The 26,971-nt window shown below is 45.3% G+C and overlaps 2 protein-coding genes across 4 annotated transcripts in view; one reads left to right on the top strand and one right to left on the bottom strand.

Moving 5' to 3' along the window:
- Positions 1–1,282: 1,282 nt before the first annotated feature.
- Positions 1,283–13,336, bottom strand: NOLC1 (nucleolar and coiled-body phosphoprotein 1). Of its 2 annotated transcripts, XM_042791270.1 has the most exons (14): positions 13,205–13,336; positions 13,057–13,112; positions 12,787–12,908; positions 11,108–11,223; positions 10,185–10,326; positions 9,559–9,662; positions 8,722–8,872; positions 7,706–7,846; positions 7,207–7,296; positions 5,735–5,881; positions 4,967–5,512; positions 4,138–4,250; positions 3,666–3,746; positions 1,283–3,429 (listed from the first exon to the last, which is right to left on the bottom strand). In XM_042791270.1, the coding sequence occupies exons 1-14, from the start codon at positions 13,313–13,315 to the stop codon at positions 3,271–3,273; spliced, it is 2,079 nt and encodes a 692-aa protein (XP_042647204.1). In that variant the 5' UTR covers positions 13,316–13,336; the 3' UTR covers positions 1,283–3,270. The 2 variants fall into 2 exon arrangements, with proteins under 2 accessions (XP_042647204.1, XP_042647210.1); XM_042791276.1 differs by lacking the exon at positions 4,138–4,250 and having other exon boundaries at positions 3,344–3,429.
- Positions 13,337–17,598: 4,262 nt separating this feature from the next.
- The window catches only part of PIK3AP1 (phosphoinositide-3-kinase adaptor protein 1), a 44,144-nt gene continuing 34,771 nt past the window's right edge, over positions 17,599–26,971 (top strand). For both annotated transcript variants that reach the window (XM_032981973.2, XM_032981974.2), the window contains exons 1-2: positions 17,599–17,720; positions 23,552–23,968. In XM_032981973.2, the coding sequence (XP_032837864.2) occupies positions 17,708–17,720; positions 23,552–23,968 (430 nt within the window). In that variant the 5' untranslated portion in view covers positions 17,599–17,707. The remainder of the gene's footprint in view (positions 17,721–23,551; positions 23,969–26,971) is intronic.

Here is a 26,971-nt window from a genome sequence, read left to right on the forward strand (position 1 = left end):
GCGAGGGGGTCGGGGGAGCACGGAGAGCCGCCCCCCGCCTCGGGCAGGCAGGGAGGCAGCGCCCGGCAGCTCCCGTTCGAGTCTCCGGCCCGGCCGGCGCGTCGAAAGGGCGTCAAAGCAGCTCTGCCGTGGGCGATGCTGGACCCCACTCGGACACTCTCAGGGCCGGGACGCCTGAGGAGGACGGCCGGGGGCTGCACACGCAGCGGTCAGGACAGTAAAATGGAAAGGAGGGCGCGTTGGGGAATGGGGACGCTAGGGACAGTGTTCCAGGGCACGTCTACACGTACAGCACCCGCCAGAGGTGGGGGTCCTGGTAGTCCAGTGCCAGCATTAACCACAGCTGAGACTGCACCAGTGATCCACGGGACAAGTAGGCCTAGGTGCTCCACGAGGTGTTTCCTTTACATCAGGACGGCAGCAGAGAGCAGATGTAGGTCAAGGCTGGTTAGCAGCTGCAAAAGCTTGTGAAGGGAGTTTTCCCCTAGGAGCGTTCAGCACATGGAAGCTTTGAAAGTCTCAAAGTATTCTCCCCCCCCCCGAACTTGTTCAGTCAGGTGATCTCTAGCAAGGCTAAAGACATTCTTTGCATCTGCTACTGAACCTTTTAGTGCTACACCTTCTCCTACAACATCATGTTTGAGGGGGAAGGTGGAAGGCTGTGGCAGACAGCGTTAGTACAGAGCAACCAAGAGTCCAACGTGCCTGGTGATTCATCCCAACCTTTCCATAAAGGCGTAGCACAAGGGGTAGAAATGAGCATTACAGCACACAAGACCTCCACCAGGCACTACCTATTAGAAAGTTTCTTTCCCTTGCACGTGTGGTCACAGAGGAGGAAGAAATCTAATGGGAGAGAGAAATTAATTCTTTTAACTAGGTATATACATAATTTTTCAGTTATGCCGCCTATGGTTTTATTCCCACAGGCTGGTGCTACCTGAGTTATGCTGCCAGCTGCCATACAGCTAATTCGGTGGCAATATTTGAAAAGAGCTAACCAGATATTCTGGTGGGAAGGGTCTTGAGCAGTCTCAGTTTGTCTTGGTGCAAGCAAATATTCTTCTAGAGTTTCATCCCAATTTCTTGAAGAATCTTGACAGCCAGCTGCACGGTCCACCTTTCATTTTTGAAGGCCTGTTGCATGCACAAGAGGAAGTAACCAAGGAGAAACAACTGGTTCTAGACAGATGTAGAGAGACAGTACTACATAACCCCCAGCACCGATACCCTCCCTTTCCCACCTCCTATTCCACACCTTTAACTACCAGGTCCACTCAGCTTACAAAGGCAGCAATCTTTTATTTCTCAACACATTAAAATTCTCACACTTAAAATACCCCCAAAACATTTTTTAAAAATTTAAGAGTTCCAAATATAAGTTCCTGATAAGAGGGCAAATGAGAAATCACAAGCAAGATGATGTTTAAATCGCCATGCAGAAAAAATTCTTCCCACCTTCCTTTGGCCTCTAACCTTTAATTCCTTGTAATAACCGTGGTCTCCTGGGCCCCCCTGCACTGTAGCCTCGAATCAAGGCACCAGATTGTGCAAGCCAGAGGGGAAGTCCTAAAAAACGCTCATTGGAACAAGTTGCAGCTCATGTATATGGGGGTGGCTCATCAAGTCTCATCCAACCCTCAATTAGGTGACACTGCTTTGCACACAAATGTAGGTTCCTGTAACAACAGGGCTCTTCTCATTATCATCCTTTGGGGAGGGAATGGAAACACGGAAATCGGGCCCTGCGTAGCCTCTCTCAGTGGCTGGCAGTTTCATGAGATGGGGTGAGCAGTTCTCACAGCCCATTATCCCATTTCTCAAATATGCACTACCACTCTTCAATTCTTACTGGCTATGGGTGCAGCAAACTGCTCCACAAACTAAACTTAAACCACCCAACAGGGGGAAAAAAAGTAGTTGGGGAAACCATTTTCTACCAGATGTGAGTTACACCAGAAATAAGGAAGCAGTCACACAACTGCAAGGAAAGCAAGCCCTCCTCTCAACAGCAGCAGGCTATTATATCGTCTCAGTTGCTCAAAAAAATCTCAGTTTAGGCTGCAAGTTACTGAACTTGTTTGAAACTCCCCACATCAAACATGTATCTAGCACTTCAATCCTTACAGCACTAGGCTTTATTTGCCTTAGTGCTATGGGGAGACTGACATTTTACTTCTTGAGAGGGATTTAACAGATAGAAAACAGCTCAAAGAGCAACTGATCCAACCCAGAAAAGAAATTTAAGGCATTAATGATACATTCATCTTGACTCCTAACAAGCTGCACAGCACATTGCTGGGAATAAGCATAAGCTGGCATGTTTTATGTTCAGAGAAAACAAGGAGTAACGCCACACTGTAGTCAGAGCCTCAAACAAAAACACAGCAAAAAGCAGAGCTGCGTACAAAAGAGGGCTTTATCTCCTCTGCCTCCTCACCCATTCCCACTGAGCCTAATGTCACAACCTCCATGCAGTCAAGAGTTTCTGCACATCTCCACTCCCCAGCTACATTCCCAATGGAAGTTTTATCCGGAGTGCCACAGCAGTACTAGAGACCTTGGTCTTTCTGACAATAGCCCTGAACTTGCAACTGCAAGCAATACAGTTACTCAACTACTAGGGTGTATTTAGACTCTGCTTCTCTAAATACTCTTGTTAGTGGCCTCAACAGGAGAGGAAAGAAAAGGGAGGTAGGAATTTATTGCAAGGTGAAACCATGAAAGAAAGAAACAGAAAAGAGGATCCTGTCACACTGCAACTGTGAACTTGAAATGTCAGGTGGGGGAGGGGATTACAGCCAGAGGGTTCAAATCCATTGTTCCTCTTACAGTAACCAGCCAAAGGCAGGTTACAATACTCGATGTTTCACAGGTATTCAAGTTAAACTGGCTGAAAAAGAAGTGAGAGGTTAAGATACAGAAGAATGATTTCTCTTTCTTCTACTAGATGGGCAGAAAACCAAAATGAAGTCGCTGCCAGCCTTTTAAAATAAGACCGTAGAAAATTTAGGTCTTGGAGGTCACCCAAGCAGTGCCAAATAACACTAGCTCAAGGATGGTTGGTTCCAAATTAGGGGCCTAAACCAGAATGAGAAATAAAAGGGGGAAACATCCAACCATTCTCCCACATCCCCACACTGGAGCTGCCTGCCCCACAATGGGCTAGGGGAAGTAGCATTCCAGGCAGGTTTGACATCCATAATGTCCACATGCCCATCCAAGCCATTCTGGGGAGCAGATGGTTTATGAATTCTAAAGAAAATGTTCTCAGTCACTTTCAAACTTGACGGAATTGACTTGGGTCGATATAGTGCCCCCACGGTAGCTGCCTCGTTTTTTCTTTGTCTTCTCATGACGGAAAGATTTGCCTTTAGTGAATTTCAGGATATTGTTAGCCTTCTCACCCCAGTCACCAGCTGCTCCTTTCTGTGAGGGATGAAGGGGGAGAGGAAAAAAATTCAGGTCAGCACCCAAGAGAGTAAAGGCAATGCTTTGCACTTCATCCCACCCAGCAAACAGCAGTACATTAATGCTGAAGCCGATACCACTCTCCCTCCCACATACCTCCTGCCAGCGCTCACACACTTCCTAACAGCACCTCCTGGTGGAAAAAGTTCCCACCAGAAAGACTGCCCACAAGCACACCGAGGGACTAGCCCTACCTTTGCTTCGAATGAGTTATCAGCAACACGGGCATCCACCTCAATCTCTTCTTCCCTTACACGGCGGAATGGAGAGGCTGGCTGTTAAAAAAAAAACGAGATACAGTAAGCACATACATGCACATGATATTCCCTTTGTGACAACTTCCTTCCCTCCTTGCTCTGCAAATATGGAGCCCGGTTTGTGTCACCTAAATCTTCAGGCGTTTCTCAGATTCGTAATTCTTTCCCTTCTCCAGATCAGGTAGATCAGTGATGCTCCCGTGCAAGCATATCCAGTCAACCTTTGACAGAATAATATTATGCACATGTGTGCTCCCTAGGCTTCTCCACACAAGATTCAAGTACTTGAGGAGAGTGCAAAAATACAAATAATTCTGTGGGCCCAACCTCCCCCCAAACCCCACAAGCCTACTTGTTCAGGAGGCAGAGATGCCTCTCCCACCAGTCACCACAGTCCACCCTCACTCACCCGTTTCACCTTGGGAACTGTGTGTGGTGTTTTGGCTTTGATCTTTGCCTTTTTACTGTGTGGTGTCTCTGGCTCCTGAACATCTTCCCTCTTCTGTTTCTTCCTGATCGTGCCTGTTAGATGTACAGCAGTAAAACTTCACAAAGGAGTAACTGCAGTGTTGGGAAAGGTAATGGCATCTCTCCCCCAGAATGCAAACCCAGTGTTGACACAGGCATGAGAATCAGTCTCTGTATTACCTCACCCAAAAAACAGACTGCTACAACAGACACTAATAGCCATTCCAGGTCAGAAAGGATTTTGCCATCCTATTCTAACAGGTAAAGATAATTTTGTGGAATAGGGTAGCTCTATATAAATGATTTAGTGCACTTGAGAAAGTTTTGTTGGTCAAAATTTACCAGTTCTTAGAGTCACACAGTATGCATTTTTATGCATCACTACTGCATTCAAAGTTGTTCTCCTCCTGGAGCGATGACTGAAATTGTGCACTGGGGCATCATCTGTGGTGTCCCACTCACAGATAAGGTCCTCCAGCAGTCTGCCTTGCTGGCATTAACAATCTTGTGCACGCACATATAGCAAATGGCAACAGCTCTACAGAGATGTACTCCATGTTACCACAAATTCCATTGCCAGCAGATAAGCAATATGAACAAAAAGGATCACACCAAATTAAAAACTAACCCTTCCCTCTCAGTACTGCATCAGATGGCATCATCTAATAGCACACAGAAATTAGACTGAATATTGTTTAGGAAAGGCCCCCATTCATGATTAACTCAGTAACACTGCCCGACAGACCCACCTCCCAGACTGTAAGTAATACCTCCATTGACTTTTCCAGTCTCTTCTTCAGAGCTGCTTTCACTACTGTCACCAGCTGGCTTAGATTTCAGGTTGTTTGCTGCTGGTGTGGATGCTTTTGCTTTCTCTGTGGAGGCAGTGGTCTTAGAACTGTTCTGTGCCCCTTTCCCTGCCTTTTTGGGCTTCTCATCTTCTTCACTGGAACTATCAGATGAGCTGCTACTACTACTAGAAGCAGCTGCCTTCTTCCTCACAGCTGCTTTTGCTGCCCCTGTAGATTTGGTGGCTGGTTTCACTGCTGGCTTCTTTTCTTCTTCACTGCTTGAGCTATCAGAGTCAGAAGAGCCTGCTTTGGTAGCTGGGGTAGAAGGTTTGGACACTGGCTTACCCACTTTGCCAGCTAATTTAGCTGGAATGCCCTTCTTCTCACCCTCCGAGCTGCTGGAGCTGCTATCTGAATCAGAGCTACTTTGTGCTTTCTTTGTGACAGGCTGTGACTTCTTTGTTGCAGGGGTCACTACTTTAGTTGTGGGCTTCACGGGGGCCTTCTTGTCAGAGCTATCAGAATCTAGAATAGAAAGGAAAATAATCAAGGCTAAGCCCCATTCCTTCAACATGAAGCTAACATACAGCTTCAGTGTTGATTCACAATGCAATTCATTAGCTGTGTGAAACAACACTGCAATGGGTATTCCTGTCCAACTGCTCCCTCATACCCTGCCTAGAAACACAGAGACCCAAGTAAGCACAACGTGCATGTGGAAATTCTCATTTACTCCTACCCCAATACCTGAGCTGTCTGAGGAGGAACTGGAGTCTTTCTTTGCTTGTCCAGGCTTGACAGCTACTTTTGTTGGTTTGGAAGTATTCTTTATCACAGGTTGTTTAGCTGGGACCTTACTCCCTACCTTCTTCTTGTCATCCTCGGAGCTAGAATCTGAACAACAAAAAAGGATGTTTGTTAAGTCAGTAAGTTTCTGGCGCAAGTTACTTTAGTAATAACGTATATATATATGTGTGTATATATATATATATATATATATATAAAACTTATGGGGAAGTGAAAAGCAAAATGGGTTGCGGCCCAAGGTTGATCAGCTAGGTAACTGGCAATAAGCAGCATTTGATAAACACCTGAATGGTGAGGAGACAGCATTCATCTTTCCACATATCTTCTTTGTTGGGAGGAAGTGGAAACAAGCAGTTTAAGTTCTTCACTAATGCATAGACAAGGAAGCAGATATTTGGTAAATAATATTGGAGAAGAGGTACAGAATAAGGGACTGGAGAAAGTACAGGTATCATCAAGAACAAACTCAGGAAAAGAAACATCAAGAAAAGAAGCTATGTGGCAAAGCATGGAAAGTGAGGCAGCAACCGCACAGTATCTCATTTTAGCTATTTCCTGTATTATATGTGTTTAGCAGCAGTCTGAGGATGGACTGGAGACTCCTGCATACAATTATGTCTTTGCATTGTGTGTCAAAGCAATCTGGAATGTTAAGACCGATCTATTCCAACATTTCTCAACATTTTAATAACAGTAATCAAAACTTTGTCCACTTTGAGAAACTAGGGAACACAACCAAAAACCACAGAACTCCTGCCACTTGTTAAAGGATCACAGAGTCTAGTGCTAGTTGTCTGCAGACAGACAGGCAGCTGCCACCCTCAGTTCCTGCTGTGGCACCAGGGATGTTAAGATATACAACAGAAGCACCTTGAACTTGGAGGGGAAACGTAGCATACAGGGAACTTACATGGGAAATACAACATTGCAAAGCTTAAACCTGATCAACAAGAGATACAAAGCACACCGCCCCCATTTCTAGTGTCACATAAGGAGAAGGCATCTTTTGAGTCTATTTTGAACTTGGTATGGCAATAACATTTTTTGTTTTGGAAACTTCTCCCAAACACAATGGGATAACAGAAACAAAAAATCCTAAGGCACGGATCCTCAGAAAATGTCATCAGTAATCATTAACCTTCTTGGAGAAACCCAACACACACGGTGCCCCACCCTTTCCATCCAGCAACACACAGACCTTTTCGCACTTGCCAATGGTCTCACTGGTGTCTCGTGGTCAAACTCCACTCTGCATAGCAGGCTGCTGGTTTTCAATTTCACATCTTGTTAGCTATGGAGACTGTGCAGCTTCTTAGCTCATACACTAAGGATCTTAGCAGATACACCACTAGACAGCAATGTGGCCAATAAAAACATTAACATAAAAAAATCAAAACTAATTCTTTAATTACCTGAGTCACTGTCAGAACTGGATTCAGCCTTCTTGGTAGTAACAGCTTTGTTCTGGGGACCAGGGATTATTTTAGCTGCTACTGCTTTGCCTGCAAAAGCAAGTTTAAAATTAACAGGCTACATTCACACCAAACCTTTGTCCTGAGATCCAAACCTTTCCAAACATGAAAAAAGCTCCCTTCTCAGTGCACCAGCCATTCAGCCACACCAGAAGTCAAGCGACCTGGCCAGCTGCAGCAACGGGCCTGGCTTATTCCCGCCAAACTAAATCCTGATGACTTTTCAAACCAACACGTGCAGCAAGAGTAATCCAACCTGCATACAGTTTGGATCCACAGGTTGTACAGAGTGTTGTTTGGAACACCTTTTAATTACTTAGAAGCTTCCAGAGAAATAAATAGCAACAGAGACCAAAGTCAACTGGCTTTTTCAGGGAAATCAAAACACTGTCCACACCATGTAATACTTCCTCTGCAGCTTCCTCTTCTCACAACATACCTGCTCCTCCCTTTGAGGGCACCTGCCCTGCCTCATCACTACTGTCTGAAGAGTCACTGCTCTCAGCCTTTTTTGCAGGAGCCTTGGCAAGGCCCTTCTTTCTCTGCATAGCTTGAGGAGGCGGTACAGCACTGTATTGACCTATGAAGGGAGACACAGCATTCAGATGATGCCTGCATGATACTGTGAGCAGCATGAGATGTTTGTTGTTAGAATAAAGCACTTCTGCTATTTGGTTCTATTTATTCCCCTTCTGTAGCTACAACCAAAGACACTAACTTATAATTTGAAATATTACACCCACCCCACTGCTATCTCCTGTTTCTACTGTGAGTTTAACTCTCCTCTCCAGGTTCAGCTGACCCAACCCATCTCTGCAGAAGTTTTCTCTGCACTTTTAGAAGAACAGGAGCTTGTGTTGCCAAACTTTTTCAGAAAAAAACCCAAACCAAATCGTCAGTTGTTGACTGTTTTAACTTACTGCCTTTTCAAATCCTCTGGTAAGAGAATCAGAGTGAGCTTTGATGCTTGATCCTCCACTCAGATCAGCTCTCTACTGGAATCCTAAAAGGGCTATACAATATTGAACAGAGGCCCATTTAGCTTATCAACTGGATTGCAACTGAACAGCCCTGGATACTTCATAAAAACACTAAAAAAAGCTTCAATTCCTGCAGTTACAGAATAACCAAATTAATTCCCAAGTCCTGACAGAGAAGTACATTCTTCTTGCATGTTCAAGGCTACCTGAATAGAAGACATGCAGGAAACCAATCAGAGTCTGTCACAATCTCGCTCTCCATCCCTTGGCTGAGGGAGGAGCTGAATCATAAGCTTAGCCTCAACAGCACACAGGAAAAGAGCTGCTGGATTTCTGGTGGAGAGTATTGCCATCAGCACCACCTGGAACCTTGTGTGCAGCAAGACTTGCCCATGCCCTGCACATACTTCTCCTGGGACAGCAGGACTAGCAGAAACAATCCTCCCATATAGCAGCAATGGTGTTCAGTACTTACCAGACTTCAGCTTTTGTTTTGCAGGTGGCTTTTCATCATCTGAGCTGTCAGATGAGTCCTCGCTACTGGAACTTTGCTTGGCATGCTTGTTTTTCCCTGGACATGCTTGAGTGGCTGCAGGTTTTGGCAGAGGTGATTTCTTGGGAACAGCCTTATCACAAGGAAAGAAATACACACAAAAAGGAAGCTACAGGAATCTTGTGGGGACAGCTGCACGTGGATCTTAACTCTATGCCTCACATAAGAGAGCAAATTTTGAAGACGAAGGGAGAGAGATTAACAAAGATTCTCAAATAAAAATTTTAGGAAACACATGAGCATCATGAACTTTCTGGCCACTCTGCTGCTGTTTTCTGCTGCATGAATCTCTAACAAAGAGCTCCTCTGACTAAGGAGCACAGAACTGACTGAAATGGTAGCAACTACCACTTGATTAAACACAATCTATGATTATTTTTGTGTTGCAGAAAACATTTTTAAACAGTCCCTAGTGGAAAACTCAAAGTTACAGATAGCTAAGCACAGAACAGTCAAGCAACAGTGAACATACAACAGAGACTACAATATGGTTAGGACACAATTAGATGTTTTCCTCTAAAATGAGCAGAGGAAGCAGTAAGGAGGTATCAAGGAAGTAAGGCAGTGTGTGGAGAAGTGCTAGAACAAATAATTCCACTGTATAAAGTGGGAGGTGGTGTAAGAGCCACAGACGCTGTGCTCAGCATCTGTGTAGTCTGTGCCCTTGTCTACACATATCACAGATCCTGGAAGACACAGATACACCCAGTCTTACCACACTTCTACAGCATTCATGAAGTTTTTCACAGTCTAATTTACCTTCTTCGGTGCAGCCTTTTGCTCATCAGAATCTTCACTACTGCTGCTACCACTTGCCGCTTTTCCATTGACTACCTTGGTGGCTGCCTGGGCAGCTTTACTTCCTTTTGAGATAAGTAAAAAGGGACATTAGAAAATATGCTATGGCAGATATGGGGTAATGACATTCAGCATGAAGTATCACAGAGCGGCAAGAACCACGGGAAGCCAACAGGGCACATTAAGGCACTACTGCAAAACTCTTGATTTATCTTACTGCAAGCTTAGAGAAAATTTTCAGAAACTGTCCATTCTAGCTCACTGGAAGTTCTAGGACTAAAGGCTAAGTAAAGATCTTCCCTGCTCTTTGAGGGGAAAGACACTGGCAAAAGTACAACTTAAGGATACTGATTACAGCTACTTAGGCAAACAATGCAGTATTTGGGACCAGATGTTTTATGTCCAATCAGTTCTACACCTCTTCCATGTCAGAAGCAGACTGGACTGGAGTGCAAATAGCAGTGACAGCATATTTTCACACTGCTACATTAATACATATGCCTTTGTGTGTAGGTACAGCCCTTACCACTCCTCCCTTGGGTTTTTTTCTTTCTGCATTTTGACTCATGATACACAATAAGCATTACCTGATTTAGGTGTTGCTGGTTTTGGTGGCTGTTTCTTTGGTGTTTCTTCATCTGAGCTGCTCGAATCAGAGCTGGAACTCTCTGCTTTCTTCTGAGGCTGGATTTTGGTTCCAGCTGGTTTCACCACAGGTTTTGCACCTTTCTGAACAACAGGAGGGAAAACTGTTTAGGCCTTGTAGCCATGAAAAGAAAAAGAGGCTACTAAGTGGGACAAATGTACAGAGAGCACAAACAGTTGTTTTTCACAGAGGTTACAATTTGACTTGGAAACACCACTCTGACTAATGGTTAGGGCCTGGATAAAATCCCTGGATAATGATTTTTCTCCGGGAAACCTCCCAGCAGCCCATGGGAGGCTTCCTTTGCACCTGAGTCTCCAGTTCTGCCTCCTCAAAATGGGGCAGCTCTGGGGCTGGCACTCTTGTCTTCCTTCTCCAGATCACACTAGTTTGAAGACTGAAAATACTGACTGGGCAACTCTGGTTGGTCTCCTCTAGTATACAATGACATTATTCTTTCTTCCCCCCACTTCTTAAGATCATGACTGCAGCGAGAAAAAGGAAAGAGAAGATTCTATCTTTATATATACACATATATGTAAAAAAAAAGATTGAATTTATTTTAGCAATTGTAAATTAATCTTTCTCTGTGAAAGTAAGCCCTGGCAGTCTTAGGGTAAAAGCAAGGAGCAGATTAGGATATGAAACAAAGTGGCTGCTGGACATTAAATTAATTTTTCATGGCATCAGTCCAAATGGCAGAATCCACTACAGAAATGTCTTCTTACACTGTATCTCCAGCAGTCTAGGCACTTCATAGTTCAGAAAAAGTGAGTCCAATTTCAAAGAGAATTCTGCTGGTCAAATTTGCTATCATCCATCACTTTCAAACATGCATTAAAGAGGCTGGAAGGAAAAGCTGACCTTTGCTGGCTTCTTCTCCTCCTCCGAGTCTGAATCATCACTGGAGTCCTCACTGCTGCTCTCTGCTTTCTTGGCTGGAGGAACTGCTTTTGCCTTGAGCACAGCTGCTGCTTTAGCTACAAATAAGGGACAACACACACTGGTGATAAGTCCATTCACAACTTTCATGTACCTATATCCTGCAATAGTGTGTATAAGAGCAAAAGGATATTCTAAGGTCATTAAATCATGACTGAAGTTCCATAACTGACTTTGTTTCTTGAGCAGGGTGCAGCAGAAGACTCCAAAATGGGTAGGTAAGAGGACAAAACCAATTCTAGATTTTATCTTTGTCACATACACATTGAAGTGCAGACTTCTATCAACAAAAGGACACCCCACAAGGAAAGTGTCCCCACAAACCAAGATAACATTAACCGGGTCTGCACACCTTCCAGCTTATAAAAACCTACTGAACAAGCACAGGCTTCCAAAGATAACCACTGCAATGCTGTGTTAAGGTTCCAGATTCTCTGCCTAACATGTTTTAGCCAAATATACTCCTTCCTGGTTACTGACTGCTTTTTAATAAGGTGGAGCAAAAGAAATAATTTTGCCCCGAGTTATATTTGCAACGGTCTTTATCAAATAAGAAAACAGATCCAAGTTCAAATTCAGCTTCAGGATGGCTCAACTTGAAGACCAGTTTTCTTTCCATGTCTCTCCCACAAACCTACTGCTAGATACACACAAACTTGCGTACATTGTGGTTAAGGCAAGGCGTAAGAACAATTCCAGATAAAAAGGGAAAAACACAGCTCACCAGAGCAGAAAGATGTATTTTTTGACAGCACTAGGACATAGGCTTGAGAGAAAGGAAGGTTCTCAACACACCTCACACAAGCAGCAGGTGAGTATGGATGCCTGGCATTTCTCTGGAACTCAAGGATACCCTGTACAACTGCCCCGATCAAACAGGTCATGGTGCCCACCAATGCAGATGAGCTTGATAAATCCTAGCTATGCAGGAGTTTTGTCAAATTACACATATTTTAACAAATGCCAAAGCACTTCTAAAACCTGATTCAGTTTTCCCACAATGGCAAGATGCAAAACCATTCCTTAAAACTTTCAGTGAAACAGAGTCTGTGGAAAATAGCACAGAAGAGAAATCATGAGGTAGCTACCTCTCCTTAAGAGAACACCCGCCCAATCCACATGCATGCTAAGACCAATTTCCCTTATTATTTAAAACCAACATCATTTGAATGTGCGGGAGCAAGCAGAGGTAACCCTGCCAAGTAATCTTACTGGTGAGTGTTTAGAAAGCAGAATCTCAATACAGAAAAGGTGATGAAGGTGCTACTTCAACAGCACTTTCAAACCTCAATATAGTGCAATGCCTTCGTCAGTCTCAGCCAGAAGAGACAAACTGAATGGCTAAAGCCTTCTAGTGGACACAAACCCTGATGTGTGTAAATTATAACTGGTTAAAGAGATCATGCCTTAGTTTGGATGAACATACCTTACATGTCACTGGCAAAAGACCTGCCAGAAACATGATCAACTGATACAAACCCAGTCCTTGATAGCTGCTGAAGGACCTCAGATGAGCCGGTGAAGCTGAGCTCTATATCCGGGTGAGGAGCTAACAGTCAAGCACAACCCTGGGCTGCCCGAGGGCTGCTCACAAACCCCACCTGGTTTCTTGGCCGGGGGCGTCACGTCCTCCTCGCTGGAGCTGTCATCGCTGCTGGAGGACGGCTTCCTCTTCGCCCGGGGGCCGTTGGGAACGAGCTTTCTCTTCTTGGCCGCTGGAGACCTACAGGAAGAAAGGCTGAGCTGGGGACTACGAGCCGAGGGCCAGACGGCGGCTGGTGCCGGAGGGAGCCCGGCAGCGCGGCGGAGCTCCCCCCCTCTCCTCCCCCGGGCCCCGTAAGCGCGGCCCCCGCCGCCGGAGGGGCGCTTACCTCAGCCAGTAACTGAAGATGTCCAGGAGGGAGGCTGCGTTGGGGTCCTGCTCCTTCTACACCAAGAGAGAGGCCGCGTCAGCCACTCAGCCACCCGCCGGCCCCACCGCCCCCCGCCCCTCCCACCCTCCCCCCCCCCCCCGCTCACCGCCGCCGCCTCCCTGGCGAAGGCGCGCGCGGCGCCCTCGAAGCGGTTCTCGCGCAGGAAGGCGAGCACGAAGGGGAAGAGGTCGCTGGGCACCGCGCGCCACTCCGCCATGCTGCCCCGCCGCCACGTGCCGCCGCCGCCGCGCGTGCGCGCGCCACGCACGGACGTGCGCGCGCCGCCTGGGCTCGGCTCGGCCTTCCCCCGCCCCCTCCCCCCCCCCCCCCCTCCCGCCATGTCGGTGAGGCCGCGGCGGAGCGGGGCGCCCCCGGGCGGGCAGGTGCCGGTGCTCGGCAGCCGCCGGTGCTCGGCAGCCGGGAGGAGCGGCTGCTCGCGGTGCAAAGGCAGGATTAGGCCCGCGGCGGGGAGGAGGAGGGCGGAACCCGGGGCAGTCTCTGCCGGGAGACTTGGGAGTTGCGCATATGACAGGGGAGGAGAGAAGACTTCAGTCCGCCTAAACCCCTTACCGCCCGCCATCAGTCTGCTGGTCGTAATCCATTTAAAACAGGATCGCTGTAAGGAGAACAGTAGAGAGCAGAAGGAACAAGGCTGCTCCATGGAGGAGAGCAGCCCAGTAACTGCAAGCGGCCTCAGTGCTGGCCGCGTCCTCACCAACAGGGTGCAGTCCCGCATAGCTGGATTCATCGGTCCTAGGGAAGGGGAGCTGCAAATCAGGTCTAGGAGCCACGTGGGGAATCTATTCAGGTGGAAAGGGAGATGGCACTAGAGAAAGGGCTAAGGTAAAAGCACTGTGAGTCTGAAGGGCCTGCCTATAATACTGGGCCAGAGAGGGAATGAGGTTACTCACAACATTGGTTTGAAGGGCATCAAGGAGGTAGGGTTAGAGATTAGACTTGAACCAGGCACACCTACAAAATAGGACAGACAAGTACTAATGGTCCAGGTTTGATCTTAAGTAGAGCTCCTGGGCCTATAGGCAAAGGGTGGGCGTGGAAGCCCCAGGTGAGGCTGCTCAGGACAAGCATGGCCTGTTACTCTACTGGGTACCCTGATAAGGAGATTTAATTCAGCTGTTTTATATTGCCGTGGCTTTAAATTAGTCATTTCTTCACTGATGTTTTTTTCTTCTGTGAAACTGAAGGTTTGCTTTGATGGGTGTAGTGTTCTGTTCTTTTTGCCTCTGTGATGGGGCTTTTTTTTTTTTTTTTTTTTTAATTCTCTTCAGTGGAATGTACTATATAGCCTGCAGAGGGCTGCTAGGGTTAAACAAACAGCAGTGGTAGGTAGTATTATGCTCTTTACCTTTCCCCTACCTAGCTCTCTGCTCTTAACCATCTCCAAATATAGCTGTGCCCTTCTGTGTGGGGGTTATCTTCCATGTGTGTGCAGTTAGGTAGTGCTTGCTGAATACCCATGTGGGCTGGCTCTGTGCTCAGAAGAGCATGCTTGTTGCTGGTGTCTTGGGAAGATGCCACATATTTATTGCTGGGGAAATAAAAGCAGCTGCTGTAGTCATAGACTGTACTGTAAAATTCTGTCACTTTGTATAGGTGCTGTTGTCTGTAGTGTAGAAAAGGGGTGTTCAGCTGAGGGCTTGTTAAAGATGTGTACTTTGTTTTCAGATGCCGCTGGTCTGGCCTGCCTCTGTTATGTATTGAATAACTTGGGGCTGAGTTGTAGAAAGGAAACTGTTTCCAGGAACCAGTATTTCTCTCAGTTCTTGTAGCTTCCATCCACAGTAAGCTACAGCTGTAAACTTCATCTGCAAAGCTCAGCACAAGTTCTGTGCATTTGCCTGTATCAGAAAGGAAGAGATGCAACCATTGCTGGTAAACTGGTTTTAGTTTAAGTCCTGCTGTCTGAAGTAACTGCTCTGAGGAACCAGGGAAACTACTGTTTGTTTCACTGGCTCACTTTGCTTCTCACCTGTTTAGTAAGCATCTCTCTCTCCTGCCAGGCCTTTGCCAGTTAGGTCTGTTCCCAGATGCTGTGCGACTGCTTCTCTTCAGAAGCGTGTGGCTATCTAGGTGTGTTCCCTTGCAATGACCTGGCAGGGCAGTAACCACGTAAGGAGAGCTATTTCATTCTTGTATTCCCCAAGGCAGTAGTGGGAGATCCTGAGATCTAAAAAGCAAGAAAATTCAACTGATTTATGCTACTGCTTGTGAATTCCTTTGTTCCCTTCACCTACTCTTTATAGATCTTTTCAGTCCTTTCCCTTGGCTGGCATATCTCTTTCAGTAAGATTGGAGGGAGAGCTATTCACCTCAAAGCATTCCTGTGGGAGGTCTCTACTCTTGCCATTCTTTTTGTGGCTAAGAAAAAGTGAAGGGAGGTGGCATGGGTATTCAGACACTTACTGAATCCTTTCCTTGATACACCTCAAAAACAGCTAACAAAAAAGCAATGGCTCCACAAGGAGCAATCTAGTCTTTTTCTTTGGACAAGGTTAAGACAGACCCTTGAGAATAATGCTGCAAATGCAACTCTGTTTACATGCTGCGGTGAATTGGAGGGAGGTTGATTTGTAAAGTCGGTTTTGGGTAAGGGAGGATGAAAGGCTCCCTCTATTTCCTCATTTTGTTCTTAATTCATTACAAGCTGTGTAACTCTTTCCCTTAGGCCAAGCCTAATGTTCTAGGGTGTGAAGGGGCTTTTGCTTCAATTTGTCATCTGAGTTTTTAGGTGGAGGGTGCTGTAAAGGTTGATGAAACAACTCGCTAGCAGTTATTTTACCTAAGCTCCTTTGGAGCAGCACATTCCTTTCACTTTAGTGACTTAGGAAGTTTAAACCATAAAGAGGTTTCCTGTGGGCTCTGCATTGATTAAATAAAATACATAGCATCCTAAGTAACTGATACATACAGAGAAGCCTCATGGGTTCCCACAAAGCAGGAATCTGGCTCTGCTAGCCCTTTTGTATGATACTGCAAGGCTTTAAAGAGAGAAAGAATTTAAAAGCTCATTCCAAGGAGCATGCTGAAATCCTTGTCTAAAATCAGATGATTTTGGTTTTAGCTTTTTATTCTGGAAGTTAGAAGATAAACAGCTTTACAAGGGAAATAATGTGGAACAATCATTATAAAGTCAGATACATGGTTATCCATCTGTTTTACTAGTTTTTAATATATGCGTATTATTCCATAATAGTCAAAGAATTTGGCTAGACTCTTTCCAACTAGTAAATTTTTGTCCCTCACATAAATCCCAAGCAGATTCTGTATTTACGTGCTTCTCTAGTGCTCAGGTGTTCTTTATTCTAGTGTACATTTTCAGGGTGATTCAGATATGAAAGTGCTGGTTTCTTTTCTGCGTACCTGGAGTTTCTCATAAGGTTGTACCATCGGGAAGTATTTTTTATCCTAGTATTTTCTTATTGTGGGACTAAATACTCTCTTTTTGGAAGACAGGCTGTGGCACATGGTTTGTAAACTTAAAGTAGTTTTTGGGAAAAGAAAGATTTGGAGGTAACAGGAGAATTTGACCAACTTCTAAGAGTTAATTAGTAGGAAACAGTTGGTTCCTTAATGTTTGTAATCAGTTCTGTTCTAACATTAGTGTTTGTGATGTTAAATAAGCTGCAGGCAGAATGTCCTCTGACTGCTTGGGAGTGACTGTCTTGACTGTGAAACCAGATTGTAAAGAATCTGATTTTGCTTTGCTAAAGTGCATCAGTGAAAGACTTCACTGGTTCTCAGCAAAGATGTTTCTGAATGCAAATCAGTGCAAGTGGTTTTTCCAAGTTTGCAAAGGAATAGACTGAATTATTTAGGCAAGTCTGTTGCTTTGTCTTCAGCAACAAAATTAAATTGAGTCCTGCTCTCTGAACTCCAACAGTGTACTTCCACTGAGGATCTTCTCTGTGCTCAAACATGAGCAGAGTCGGATGGAATCTGGTAAAGCTAAGTTAAAAGACAGTGTCTTCTATATGAAAACACAGAACATAAAGCGGTTTCATTCCATATGGAACAACTTGTTTTTCCCCCAGGAAAAAATAAAACTCCTTGCTCATGGGAAGCAGAAGTCAAAGCCTAAATTAGGGGTGTGCACAAAGCAGGTCTTGCTTGTTCTCCATAACCCCTGCTCAAAGTTTCTCGTGACTAAGGATGTGGAGTTTCTGCACCACCGTAACACATAACCTTTCCTCATTCTAGCGCAGTTTCCTTGCCCACCTGTGGAACATCCAACTGGAGCCGGCTGGAAAAGGGAATTTTCATCTTATGGCAGGATTATCCCGCCGCGTACCTAAAAGGCGAGGCACCGCCGGCCTGCGCGGAGCCGAAAGCGGCCGCCGGGGGGGCCGGGCCGGGCCGGAGCCGCCGTGTGCCCGGCGCTGCAGGGGCCGTCCCGGGCCACCCCCCCGGCCGGAGCCGCCGTGTGCCCGGCGCTGCAGGGGCCGTCCCGGGCCACCCCCGCGGTGGGGCGGGAGGCGGGGCCGGGCCGGAGCTCCCGGACGGGGTCGAGGAAGTGGCCGAGGGACGGACGCGCCGCGCCGCCGGCAAGGTGAGGGAAGGGGAGCGGCCCCTTCCCCGCCAGCCCCGGTCCATGGCGGCCTCCGGTAGGTGCCGCGGCTGCTCGCCCCGGGAGCCGGGGAGGAGCGGCGGGTCCCCCCCCCCCCCGGCCGCGCTGCGCGGCGGGGGCGGGCTGGGGCCGGGGCCGGGGCCGGGCGGGCGCTGCCCCCCGCTCTGCCCCGGCTGTCCGCGGCAGCCCAGCCCGGGAGCGAGCCGTGCCGTGCCGTGCCGTGCCGTGCCGCGCCCCGCCGCCGGTAAGCGGGGAGGCTCCCTGCCCGCTCCCGCCTGCTCGTCCGGGGCGCGCCGCTGCGGGGAAAAGGGGAAGGAGGGTGCCCTCCCCGAATTGAGGGGAGCCCCGGGGCTCTTCAGGGAAGCAGTGGCTCCTTTGCTCGCAGCCAGGTTGCTGCACTTTCTGCCTTCTCTTGCTTCACCTGGCTTGAGCTCGGGGCAGGTGCCGGCAGAGCTCTCCTGTGTCTTGAGTGCGCTTCGGGTTGGCGGCTCAGTTAGCTCTGTAGGAGGGCATTCTGCAGAGAAATCTGTCCCTGCTCAGCTTTTACCGCCTGGATGTTTTTCTGTGATATTTTGTAGGGGAAATCAATTCTTCCTAAATACTACTTTATCCCCCTGCATTTGCATACTTCCTTTTTGGGGTATGGCTTGGTGCCCCTTGCCACAGTGGCACGGGATCACAAACCGAGCTAGGTTGCCATTAATGAAAATGTTCTAGCTAACGTATGTGCAGGCAGGTTAGAACAGAGCTGCGAACTCCAGGGACAGAGGGGTTTTGCCCATATTGTGTAAGTCTTGCTAGTGCCCAATTTGCAAGTTCCCCTCCCTGCAGGGAAGTGGACGTATTTTATCTAAAAAAGGAAAAACGTGCCATTCTCAGGGTGTGAAGTAACGTTAGTGTTTCACTGGCGCGTATCTCCTTGTGATGTAAAAATAAGCTAAACGGAGGTCTCGGGAGACTTGTAGGCAAAACTACTTTTCTCCTTCTAAACAGAAGGTGATTTCACAGAGACTCTTAAAAGTAGAACAACTTTAGGTGTTGTAATGCAAATCTCTTGTTCCTATGGCTGAAGTTTGGTTCACAAAACTTTTATTTGCTTTAATTCTGCTATCTCCTACTGCTTGTTTGCAGCACTTCAAATAAAGCAAAGATTTTCTATTCCAGTCAAAGTGAGAGATCTTGCTAGGATGTTAATAATTATTGCATGTGATCACTATTACTTTGTTATGCATTCCAGCGAGGCAAAGAATGCATTCATTTCATCATACATCATTTAAATACACACACTTCAGATACTAAAATATGAAAAGTGCTGAAGACTTCGGTTAATGGCCCACCAGCAGCTTCTAACACCTTTTGGAAGCACTTTCTCTTTTAAGAATTTGATTGTTAAGACGCCTTGGGTTGGGTTTCATTTATATCATTGCCTTTCATAGAGAGTGAATCTCCTTCTATCAAGGATTGGTATTTTGGACTGTCATATTCATGTATCCTCCATACACATGAATCCCTAAGCAAACTGAGAACAGACTATGTAGCACTTTTAGTCAGAATTTGGGGTGGATTTGATCAAGCAGATGAAAATAGATTTGCTTGCCACTAGATATGGTCATCTGAGTTAGAATAAAGGATTTGTCAGTTTTTTACCTGGTCTGTGGACAATGAGAAGTCATCGGCTACTTAGGAGAGGGATGTGAAAGATGACACAGAAAAGCTGTGTATTAATAGAGGTCCTATGGGACCCACAAGTACAATGGAAAACTATTTATGTTCTGTAAATTGAAAAAGGCCAAGCCTCTTGGCTTGTAGAATGAAATAATAGGTAATAGTAGTTGATGACATCTGATTCAAATTTGGGAAGTGTTAAGTGGGCAAGACATAGTCTTACCCAGAGCTGATATGCCAGCTTTCCAGAGTGTTCTTTCACTATTTCAGTGGTAATCAGAACCTCACATTATGTCCATAAACCACTATCCCATGTTTGCTCTTAACTCAAAGACTGTTACCTCACTACTCCCAAACATAGTCTGAAGATGAGCCTGATTTGTTTGCTTCTCAGACAAACTATGAAGGCATGCTATAGTCTATAGGATATTTTTATTCTCTTGCTATGGGACTTCTGTGATTTTGACTGAATTGCTTCATCCCCTTGCATTCTGCATGCAGTTTATAAGCTAGGGAAAGCTTTGTATCATGTTCTATCTCCATGCTATTTAGTATGTGGGCCTTCCGCCTCAGAGGTCTTAGGCATTTCTACAGTATTAGTTTGTAACCTCATCAGTCTTATATCACTGCTGTATAATGGAGTGTGCAGCTAAGCACTGAAGGGGCAGTTACAGCTGGAAAGGAGTCCAAAGGTTATGGTTTATCATTGTAAAGTGCAATAGAACCACCCACACCTGGATGTTTTTCTATAAAATAAATAGTTAAACATGACCCACAATATTATTATTAATAGTGCTGACATTTTGTAAACAGACACAGAAGTCACTTCTATACCCTAAGTTTAGGAATGCAGAAACAAGGTATTGTTAAAATTTAAACTAGATTACACTTGAGAGTGTGAAAGCTTTTTGAAATGGTGGACTGGCGCAAACCTTTCTTCATCTTGCTATTGCATATACTGTTCATATCTTTCTTACTTGAATTGAAGGCATTCTTATGCTTATTTGAACAAAACCAGCCTGTTGAACACATTGTCAAGGTATCCATCTAAGGTCAGGGTTTATTGAAATAAAATGCTTGGTGCTCACCTAGGGATTTCCTTGTATGTGCACAATAGGCAGAGTATACCTTGTGCTTTGAAGTATGCTCTGTGAGTTTTTCTGTAACTGATGTGTGAACAGTTGTGGGAAAAACTTCCTGAAACATTCTGTATTCTCCATTTGTAACGCTTTCCCTGAGGACAGGACAGTAGTCAGTGCTGCAAAGGGATGTATTGGTTAGACAAATAATAGCATGATCCAGGAAAGTGAGTTTTGTGTCATCAGTCTCTTAAAAGGGTATGTTGCAATTGAAACTATTTCTGGATTCTTGTTTTCTTTGAGACAGTCCTGTTGCTGACTTAAGCTTATTTAGCCCCTCAAGACCCACTTACAGTATTTTTGCTTAGGAACATAAAGACTTTTCTTGGCTCTAAAAGTGGAGTCAGTAGTTTTATTTCTCAGTTCTCCTTTTAAAAGCACTGTTCCTCAGTTTATCCTAGAAGTGTTGAACTAAGGGCTTGAGGAGAGTTGGCACATCTGTGTTAAGGGGAATGGTGTGCTGATAGAGCAGTGCTGTTTAGGGAATCAGTACCTTTCCTAAACACTAGGTGAAGTTCCCTCCTACTGCGTGCAGAGGCTGCACTGCTCTTCGTGTGTTGTCTCTGGGGCTATAAATGCTGGCAGGGAACTTGCAGAAAGTCTTTTAAATTTGCATCTTTCACCTACATATCGGAGAAGGGAGGCTTCCTGGATACTTAGCGCTCCTACAGTGCAATGTATGTTTAAAATCAGTGGCTTCCCTTTCCTCTGTCCTTTCCAAGCAAAGCTGCTGCCTTTCCTTGAAAGACTGGAGAAGGGCCTGTTTGCTAACAGGTTTAGTTGTGAAAGCTGTGCTCTTTTTAAAAAATGCATGGTAGGGTTAGGTGTTCCTTTTTACAGAACATTAAAATGCCCTGGAAGGCCACTGCCACTTTCGCCAGAGTCCAGAGGTGGGACTTCTCCCAGAGAGTGCCAAGGTGGGACTTTAGGATCCCTGGGCACACCCCAGAGAGTTGCTGCGTTGTCTCTCCGATCTGATGAGGTTGGGCTCAGCTGGCTGTGCTGCATGCAGTGTGTGGGCTCCGTTCTCAGCAGACAGCTGCACTGCCCTTTCCCACTGTACTGCATGTAAATCAACATGTGGCACTGGAAGCAGAAGTCTCTGGTACTCCTCCCTTTCTAGAATTAAACAACTGACCTCCTGAATTCTGCTTGGTTTTCCTGTTTCTGCTCATGTGATTCTGTCGTCTTTGTCAGGTGGTGTTCTGCCAGAAGTGATATTTTGGTGATAGTGGTGTTCTCACTGGTGTGGAAGCTGTGTTTTTTTTCATAGCAGTTCTGCACTCTTAGCTTAAAGGTCCCAAGGCTTTGGATCTGTTTGTCTGCTTTACAAGTTGTCTAGGTCCACTCTGTCGAGAACGCTGTCTCCTACAGTCTCCTACCCACAGCTTCCATCTGGGGCTCAGGAGCTGTATTCACACAAAAACGTGCAGCTGTCCTAGTGAATACTGCTGAACTGCAGTGTCCGTGTTCTCCATGGCTAGGACGCCATCCTTTCACTGCTAGAGACTTTCCATTTATGCAGGTAACCATAATGCTATTGGTTGAGTACAGAGCACATCTCCACACTTCTCAACTGTACCACTTCTGCTCAACTAGAATTTGAAGTTGGTAGTTGTATGGTTTAGAGCTGGGGTACTGTAGCCTAGACATCATTTCAGGCTTCATTTCTTAATGAAGGTTTTGGGGAAAGTGGCAGAATGGAGTCTTTGGAGGCTGTTCAATTTTGGTTGAATTTTAATAAGGTGAGTGCAAAAGTGTCATCGTCAATTCTGGTAAATTCACTCTCTGCAGATGCTCTTTTTGGCATGCCAAATTTTAGGCATTGCCTTCTATTTTAATTAGAAAAATCTGCCTTTGTTTGCTTGTTTCTGAATGGAGTCGAGCTGGAAATGTTAACACTTTTTAAAAGTGAAACTGGAGTTAGAAGAAGACCATTTGCTAATAAGATTTGAAATGCTCAGCACTGAAATTTACCATGGGTCTAGAGCTGTAATCCTCAGATTTGGGTAAACTTCTTCATAGGTGAATGGGAAAATTAAATTTAGGCTTAAGTTTTCTTGAAATTGGTGGGAGAACACTGCATCGCGTCATACTGCTTTAATCTGCATGTGATCTTCTTAACAAGCTGGAAACAGTTTTTAAAGTATTTTCATTCCAGAGCACAGAAATACAGGAGTGTGTAGGTAGGAGCTGTCTCTAGAGAATTATGGAATAAGTCAACTTTGGTGAGTGTATTTCGGGCCGTGTTATGGCCACCACTACTGTATTAGTTCTTTACCTCTGAAGAGAGGGTTTGTCATGCCAAAAGCATTATGAAACCTTTGTGTGGTGGTTCTGGGTGAAGGACCCTTAACACAGGCTTGCAAACTCTCTGAAGCCTGAATGATAAAATTGCTATGCTGTGAGCACGGGGGTGGTGTACCATTCAGCTGCATGCATACTTTGCAGGCAGTTTACATTGTGCTGCAGTGAGAGCAAATGTCTTAACACCATGGAAGCCATAGTGACTTCCTGTAAGTGTTGTGGGACCTCTTTTAAGTAAAGGCCTGTCTTATTTTAGGTGTGCTGTATTTAGCGTATACTCTGCTCAAGCATGCAATGGTCTGCAGTTGTGTTGCAGAGACCCTATAGTTGCCTAAAATTGGCTTACCTCACATGCAAAGGTGAACTCCCCTTTTCAAGCTAGTTTATTTTGCAGGTTGAGTTTTTATTTTTTTTTTTTTCCCTATCAACATGGTTTAAATCTGTAAATCTCCACATATAGTTTGTCTCACTTGAAACTACACAGGAAATCCCCTTCTTCATAGTAAGGTTTTTGAGAATGAAAAAACTACTTAAATTTCAGTGGACTAAGCGCAAGTAGGAGTTCAACCGCCCTTAGAATGGCTCTATGGCTGTGAACACCTCACTTTGGATAGATCTATTGTTCCTTTGAAGTCCAGTGGAGCTTCTGACATGAATTATAGGGACATCCCTGCGTTTTTTTTTTTCTGCAAATTTGTGGGTCAGTTTTTGCTTTGAATTTAATCCTCCTCCCTGTGATCATTTTGCACCTGTACAGGAACCCCTGGAGGATATGATGTGCTGATTGTGTATGCAAGTGACGCCACTGAATGGTGTCAGTACCTCCAGAACCTCTTCCTCTTTACTCGGCATGTTCGAAAACATCGGATTCTGAGCTACCAGCTGGAAGGCGAGTCTCCCATCTCCCACCAGGAGCTGGGCCTGTTCAACAGAAGTCGGAGCATCATCCTTTTGCTATCTGCTGAGCTGGTGCAGAGTTTTTATCTCCCTCCTGTCCTGCAGAGCCTTCGGGAAGCTTTATGGCCCCCGTACAAAGTGGTCAAGCTGTTCTGTGGTGTTACAGACTGTGATGACTATGTGACCTTTTTCAAGGACTGGTCTCAGTGGCAAGAACTCACAAATGATGATGAGCCTGATGCTTACCTTGCAGCTGTCAAGAAGGCTATTTCAGAAGGTAAGGTAGCTGCTGTGGAGTTGTGCTTCCTGGTGAGGAGTTGGAGGAGGGAGATGCGTGATATTGTTTATCCTTATTTTAACTGAAAGAGAAAAATGAAGCAAATTGCACAACCCTTGTAAACTAGGAAGTTTTGCAAGTCAGTTATTCTATGCCTGGTCAATTGGTCTCTAATCCAGGAAAGATTACCAGTGACTCACAAAGAACTTCTGAATTTGGAAGTTAGGTGCCTGGTTTTGAATATAAATCAAAAATAAAAACTGAGTATCTTTAAAGTTCTGCCTGTAAATATTGTGCCCTGCATAAGCTAAAGTTTGCATTGCCCTTTCAAACAGCCCCAAAACATTTTGGTTTCCTGATGGATAACCTGGGGCTAAAGTAGTCTCTCTCCTTTACTTTCAGCTTGGAAGAAGACAGAAAACAGTGGCTGAGCTTTTGTACTCTGAAAGTAAAACTAACCAGAGATTAAATTAGCTTTTCTGACACTTTCTGGCAAAAGTAAAAGTTTAGTTACTGTTTTCCTCCAAACCTCATGGTACTAACATTTTATTGATTTTAAATATGCTGTTCAAAGTTAGGGAGGTTTAAAGAACATCTCCCTGGATTACTGGTGTTAATGGTTTTACTTAACATGTCCCGTAGACTGTTAGAGTTATTCTAGGCCAGAGTAGAAGTAAATTCTAGTGTAGCTGGAGAGTGTGTGAGAGTACAAAGTGATGTTGATCCTGAAGTCTCTTTCTGGAGCCATTTCTTGCCAGTCTCTTCTGGCTTGCTGCAATTTGAGTGCACAGAGCACAGGGCAGAAGAGACACCTTTTTCCTGGTCTTTGAATGGAGCGGGAAGCGCGAGTGTCTCTGTCCTTCATTAGATGGACTGGCTGTAGTGGGAGGTTTCATGTAACCAAGTGGATCCCCTACTAGTGAGAGGCTTTCACCCATCTTGCTTGTTTTGGGCACGTTAAAAATTAAAGAGAAATTAAGGTAAAGGGAAGGGGACAGACATGGAAACGGATCAGCTAAAAACCACTCTATCAGCTGCTTCTCTCTGTAGAGAAGCTGTGTTTGTCAAAGGGAAGCACCCAAAGTCTGATTTTTATGCTGGGAAGGCATATCTGTTGGCAGTGGTTCACGGAATGCAGAGCCTTGTCAACTAAAGAGCAGCCTCTGCTCTCTTTGCTGTCCGATGCAGTCAATTAATTGTATTAAGCTGACCTGGCTCTCTTCTTCCACTTCAACAAGTGGTTCTCCACAGGTGAGCTAGCTCTCTCTGTGTACAGCTGACTGCCCCTTGGGACACTGGGGGCTGTGCCCCAGGGGACCTGGATGCTGGATTTTCCCAGCACTTCTCAGAGCCTACTCTGTGGGGAGGCAGAGGTGAGTCTTACTGCTAGTGCTGTGCTGTCTGTCTGAGCAGCCAGGGAAGTACATCTTGTGTGCCTGGCTGTTCAGTGGGCTGGCTGCTGTACATTTATGGCAGAATTTCTTTGGGGTAAGACACTATAGTCTGACTTTTCACAGCTGGATGTAGAGTCCTTCTCCAGAGGTGTCATTGCTGCTGAAAATTAGTATGTGCTGAAAAAACCTGTGCTTTAGTTTTATGTAAATGGTGTTTTGAAAGGGAGATGGTGCTTTGGATTTTTGTTGTTGTTTCTACATAACAAAAAAATCCACTTATTTTCTGTTTTGTCACTTGAACAAGCATACATTGGTCTCAAACTGACTTTAGTATATATAGAAAATATTTGACTGAGAGAAAAAATGAGATAAAACCAAACTCATTTTCTGTGGAGTCTGCTGTAGCATTTCCCAGATTGCTTGGTACACAAAGATTGAGAATTTCTGGACTTCTGTTACTGTTATGGGAGCCCCACCTGACGTGAGCTGTCAGCTGCATGCAACAGTTGGGTAGTGTCAGGCTGTTTCTTTGTGCCCATCAGAGCAGTTGCCAAGGCAAGCCATCTGCTGTCACTCTGACTCTTGTGAAGGAAGAACCTACTTAAGATAGGCTGGTTTCATGGCAGAAGTATTTGAATGAATGTATCAGATCCTACATCTGTTTGGGAAAAAAATGACTAGTTGACCTCTTCCATAGTGTGATTGTACAGACCAGAGTTTGTGAATGGCCACGAATGCAAATGTTCTGATGCTTCCTCTGAAGAGAAGACAACCCCAGGTGTACATAGTTCCCTTTTTTTGGGTGAAACTGTGAAAACTTTCTTCTTGGTTGGTAATAAAAAAATTAGCATCTGCCTTACCATTTGCTTGCAGCAAACCCCAGCATGAGTGACTCAAAATAAGAGTGTTGGTGAAAGCAGACCTCTACTCCCATAGAGAAACACAGCCTGCGCTCTTCTCCCAGGACTTCATTGTTAGGATTTTAGACGAAGGCTTTCAAGTCAGGAGCTCTTGAAGGTCTCAGTTAAGTCCATTCTCTGTAGCAGACTGTGAACTTCTCAGTAAGGCAGCCCTCAATTTCTACAGTACTTAGCAGAGAAAGTTTACGACCATATTTGAAATAATTTGTTTGTGTGTCTGTCGTCTTCTCCCCACACACATTCACCAGTACTTCTAACAGCAGTGTCAGCACACATTGAAAAACTAAGTCTGATGCAAAAATGACCAAGCTTCAGCTTTCTAATAGCTGAATCATGAGCTGTGGAGGGTATTGCACAGGACATGGTGAGGGCAAATACCTCTCCAGAGCCTGCACCCTGGCTCTGCTATGGCTATGCTTTTGTCTCCAGTGCAGCTGTTAGGCTGTGGTTTGTTTAGTGCATCATGGGAACATGACACCTCCAGACATCACACGCTGAAAGCTATTTTAAATTTTATTAGTTTAGTATGAATTTAGAAATGAGGAAGCACTCATCTAGCCTTGTTGAGAGTTAACTGTGTGCTGACACTGACTATTGCTCTCTTGTAGATGGGGCATTTTTACTTCTACAGTTTCTCAATCCTGGGAAACTACAGAGGGCGTTAAGGTTTGTGTTTGCAGGCACTCCTG

This window comes from Tyto alba, unplaced genomic scaffold, assembly GCF_018691265.1.
Source record: "Tyto alba isolate M040663 unplaced genomic scaffold, T.alba_DEE_v4.0 Super-Scaffold_1, whole genome shotgun sequence".
Taxonomy (NCBI): Eukaryota; Metazoa; Chordata; class Aves; order Strigiformes; family Tytonidae; genus Tyto; species Tyto alba.